This window comes from Pinus tabuliformis, chromosome 6, assembly GCF_031772625.1.
Source record: "Pinus tabuliformis cultivar Carrire ecotype Pingquan chromosome 6, CPIR1, whole genome shotgun sequence".
Lineage (NCBI taxonomy): Eukaryota > Viridiplantae > Streptophyta > Pinopsida > Pinales > Pinaceae > Pinus > Pinus tabuliformis.
In genome coordinates this window covers 101225266-101230493 of record NC_142292.1, presented here as the reverse complement: position 1 = coordinate 101230493, position 5228 = coordinate 101225266, and the positions used below count along the sequence as shown (strand labels likewise).

General features: G+C 34.6%; 1 protein-coding gene across 1 annotated transcript; it reads left to right on the top strand.

The window, feature by feature from the left end:
* Positions 1-2412: 2412 nt before the first annotated feature.
* LOC149257454 (LEAF RUST 10 DISEASE-RESISTANCE LOCUS RECEPTOR-LIKE PROTEIN KINASE-like 2.5) lies at positions 2413-4786 on the top strand. The gene is made up of 2 exons (XM_089369791.1): positions 2413-3456; positions 3544-4786. Exons 1-2 carry the CDS (start codon positions 3435-3437, stop codon positions 4752-4754), a joined length of 1233 nt encoding a protein of 410 aa, XP_089225917.1. The 5' UTR covers positions 2413-3434; the 3' UTR covers positions 4755-4786.
* Positions 4787-5228: the final 442 nt, after the last annotated feature.

Sequence of the window (5228 nt, the reverse complement as noted above, 5' to 3'; positions counted from 1 at the left end):
GTCCAAAGATGGTCAATGCATGAACCGATGCCGAAGGTGAAGAATCAGTCTTAAACTGCAAGAAAGATTGAAGAGTATCTAGTACGGAAGACGATTCTGAAAATCTCTCCCAACAGATTGCAAACAATCGGTAGCGGGCAAACTTATTAACACCTATTAATGTTGAATGGTGTGTAACTTCGTTGACAAATTGAGGTTGCTGTATCTGTGGCTGTTTTCAACTGTAGCCCTTATTTCAATTAATATTTAGAAAATAACACATGGTCCAAATATAAGTAAAATAATGGAGCTTATGCTTCGACATACATGGTTGATCAATGCACAGGAAAGCAAATACACTGAAGCTTACTTGTGAATCCTGGATGGATCTACCATACAAATAACAATGCACAAGAAAACAAAGACATCTAAGCCCACTTGTGAATCTTAGATGGATCCACCACACAAATGACATTGCAGGAATCAAGCTAGAACTGGCCAGGTCAAGTTCTCAATAAACACACAATAAGAGAGACAAACTCATGATGATCCAAAGGCCTAGCTCATATTCCGTTTTATAGGCTTGATAGATTCTCTATAAATCTTAATGTATTATTTTCCCTAAAAAAACAATAGCAAATACCATAAACAAATCCCATAAAAAAATACCATGATAAATACCATGGGTAAATTCTATCCATTTTAACCATATCAAAAAAATATATTACACAACTGCAACACAACAGAATCGGTGATGCATCACAAAGAAACTGGTTCATAATATCCATTGACCCAATAGAAGATCAATGTCTAAATTCTCTAAATGTATTGTGGTTTGGGGTCAATTCTGTAAAATTTACCGTTGTAGTACTTTTAATATAATGTTTGATCAAGATAGTAAGGAAAGAGAGATATAATCTTAGTATAAGATTTTTTACCTTTGTATTGAATGAAAATTTAACTTGAGTTCAATAGTATAATAATATTTTTAATTTAATTTAGATTAATTTTAAATTTAACAGTGTTTTATTTCAAAGATTTAGAAATTATAAATTTAAAGTTAAAAAGAATTTCAAATTAATAAATTTAAATTTTTTTATTAATGACAATTTTATTAATAATCTTGAAAATTCAATTTAAAATTTTTATTTATTTTTTAATCAAATATATATTTCATAAGTATTTTAATCATTTAAGAATATTTTTACTTTAAATTTAGATATGAATTTTCTAGCAAAAAAATCAATATTTTTGGGTAAGGTTTCTTATTTTAATTTAAGGTGGATGAGGATTTGTTGATTTTTTTTTTAATTTTTTTTTAAAGAAGACCTAGATTGATTCTCAATGGAATATGTTCAACATATGCTTAGTCTTAATGCGAATATGCTCAACATATATTTCAACTTATCAAGGACCTAGATTGATTCACAACGGAATATGTTCAACATATGCTTAGTCTTAATGTCAATATGCTCAACATATATTTCAACTTATCGAAGACCTAGATTGATTCTCAAGGGAATATGTTCAACATATGCTTAGTCTTAATGTGAATATGCTCAACATATGGTTAGTCTTAATGCTTATCAACGACTATAATGTATTAAAGAGTTTGTTAAGTTGCATTGACTTATAATAAATTTAAAAAATTATATTCGTGTCACCCACCAATTTCCTATTGAATTGAGATTATTCCAATTCTATTAAGTTCAACATAATAACTTTCTCATTATTATTTATAGCATTCATTTATATATAAACAAATTTTATTGAACAAAATGGTCCATTAATTTTTATAAATTTAAAAAATTACATTTGTGTCAGGTGGCTACCCACCCACTAATTATTAAGAATTTGAAATTATTCCAATTTTATTAAATTCCTCCAAAATAAATTTATCATTATTATTTATAACATTTTTTTATAATTTTTTTTTCTTAAATTAAAATTGACCCATAACATTTTTATACATGATTAATTAAATAGATGTAACCAAAAAAATTATTACAATAAAAACTAATAAGTTTTTAATAATAGATACTCCATCGAATAACTGCCAAAAATGACCCAAAAAAGATTTCAAGAAATCTTTCAGCATCACTGCTTGGCATTAACAATGAACAAAACGAATATAACTCCAAATGTCCGTCTATTCATTATTCATTCGGTCATCCATGACAAATTGATCGAAATTATTCATTCATTGGGTCAACCCTGACAAATTTATCGGAAAAAGATAATTCATGCATCAACTGCACTATGTGGACTGAAATGCAATTAAATTTAGATTGGGTAATAATTTATTTTTTAAGTCATATTTCGTTGCATCGAATAGAAATGAACGCGCTTATCTATCTGTATTTCCACACCCCTTTAACTTGCGTGTGAGTTTTGTGCTTGTTGTACTCTCCTCTCTGCTTTTCACATTCTCTCTTTGCAATTTGTGTGTAGCTTGTGCCAAACTCAGTCTTCGTATGCCTCTGTCTGTTGGGTTGGGTTTAGGCAAAATGACATCCTCAGTCATTGCCCCTGCCATTATTACTTTGCTTCTTGCTGGTTATATTGCTGCAGTTGTCTACTTTATCATTCTGAACCAGGGCCAGAAATTTCCTTCTTATAAAGACTGCCGTCCTTACAGTTGTGGCAATTCAACCATCCAATTTCCGTTTGGAGGATGTGGCATTTTATCTGTGGACTGCAATCAGAATCAGCCGTTCGTTGACTTGCGATTGCAAAACCTTGGGACAGAAAATGGTTGGACAGTACTGGGAGATATCACAGATTCGTCATACCGTACCCGAACCCTCCAAATCACCCCTTCCAATGTATTCATTAAGTTTAGCGGTGCCACACTTGACTACGATTGGTTAATCGGAAATGGATTCTTTAGCCTTTCGCCAGCATACAGTCTGGGAACAATTCTGGCCTGTACAGAATCTGCCCAACTACTCAATGGTCTCCCTGTCACCCCATTCGAATGCGAAGAAACCATTTCTTTTTCTACCCTTCGGAATCATTGCTTTTTCTTCCCTTCGCCAGGTTTCAGCATTGCAGGGTGCACCTCATCTCCGATAGTCTTTCCAACTGATAAAACCTACAACATTAGCGCCGACAAGAATCTTGATCGCCTCCAACAAACAGGATTCCAAATCACATGGCCTCTTCGGGATGATTGCCAATCTTGTGCAGACACCAGAGGACGATGTTACTTTGATGATTTTGATTTTGATTATAACTTGTATTCTAATTATTCCAATTATTCTAATCTGCATAATTATGAATTTAGTTGTATTTGTAGAACCAACGATGTTCGCAAGCGGAATTGCACTGGTGAGAATCCCCATAATTTTTTTTTTCGAAAACCATACTGTATATCACAATTTCTATCTACTTTACGCTATTTGATTCAGCGGTTTTTTGTTTACTCTTGTTAAGGAATCTCAATTGAAAGAAGGATGCATTTAGGAATACTGGCAGGTAATTGTTTATATTTAATACTATTCATTACGAATATGTATCTTTTAGAATTCATACACTCATTACGTTGTTGAACATTATTTGCAGCCGTGTTTTCCACACAGTGTGGTGCTTTTATCATAGTAGTGGTTTCTTGCGTAGCGATCCGTCGTCGATGTTGTTGTGAGAGAACTGCCAGTGATGAGGAGCAGACTATTCTAGAGTTTATGGACCCTCTCGACTCTAGGCCTCCCTCTGTGGAAAATTTCTTACATTATTATTCCTCACTGGTACCTACCAGATATTCTTATGCACAGATCAGAGCTTACACAAACAATCTAGCCGACCAGCTTGGAAAAGGAGGTTTCGGAACAGTTTATAAAGGGAAGCTTCCGGGTGGAGCGCCAATAGCTATAAAGATTTTGGATGAATCGAAACATAGTGAACAACAATTCATTGCGGAAGTGGCTACAGTGGGGAGGACCTATCATGTTAACCTGGTGCGACTTTTGGGTTATTGCTCCGAGGGATCCAAAAGAGCTCTGGTTTATGAATACATGGTTAATGGCTCCCTTGACAGATATGTTCATGGAGATCCTGAAAATCAGTTGGATTGGAAATTGTTGTACTCTATTGCACTTGGTACAGCTCGTGGTATTGCATACCTACACGATGAGTGCAGAAATAAAATATTACATTGTGATATAAAGCCTCATAACGTTCTCCTTGATGCCAATTTTCTGCCAAAAGTTGCTGATTTTGGTCTAGCCAAAATGTCGAATAAAGAGGAAAGTCACATCTCCATAGCTCATGGAGGAACAAAAGGTTACGCTGCCCCAGAGATGTGGTCCAGAATGTATGGTGTTGTCACTGATAGAAGCGATGTCTACAGTTACGGGATGCTGATTATGGAGATGGTAGGCGGGAGAAAGAACTTTAACCTCGAAAATAAAGAAAGTGGATCTAGCAAAGTCTTCTACCCTGAATGGGCATTTAAGCAAGTGCAGAAGGGCGAATTTGGGAATTTGAGGGAGGGAAATATGTCGGTAGAAGAGGAAGCCATAGCTAAGAAATTATGTTTAGTGGGGCTCTGGTGTATTCAATTTCATGCATCTCGCCGTCCCAGAATGAGTAAAGTGATCCAGATGTTAGAAGGAGATGTTGAAATTACACCTCCTCCAATTCCATTCCCAGTTGACACACCGCCCATTCCCATTATGGGGATATTTTCATGTGACCAATCTTCTTCGCCTCATAGTTTAGAGGTTGCAATGACAGATCCTAAAAGCAGAGAGATTGCTACCATCTCTTCCCAGTAATGTAATATTCGTTGCAAAGCATAGCAGAAAATTCCCAGTAATGTAGTATGCGTTGATATAGAAAATTCTTCTTTTATCTTGCAATATATTTATCTGTAATCCATACCATAGCCACCACATTTTCACGTGATATGTTTCTATCATTTTTTGTTGTAGAAATTTTAATGGTGAAGTATCAAGGTTAAATGATTGGTTTTAATGATAAAATATTTCAATGCTAAAGAATTTCAATTTTTTTTTAAAATTGTAGTGCCTTTCCTTTGAGGTCAACTCTGTTAAACCCATAACTAATAGTGGGGTTCTGGTAAACGAAAGCCGCATGGGTGAAAGCGAAGCCATAATCCACCGCGGCGCTACATTGTATGCGGGCTGTTGTTAACTACCCACCACAGTCATCTTCAGCAAAGACTTGTTAAGCACGATTCTTTTATGTTAGATAAAATAAGGCTAAATTTTGAATTTAATAAGCTGCTC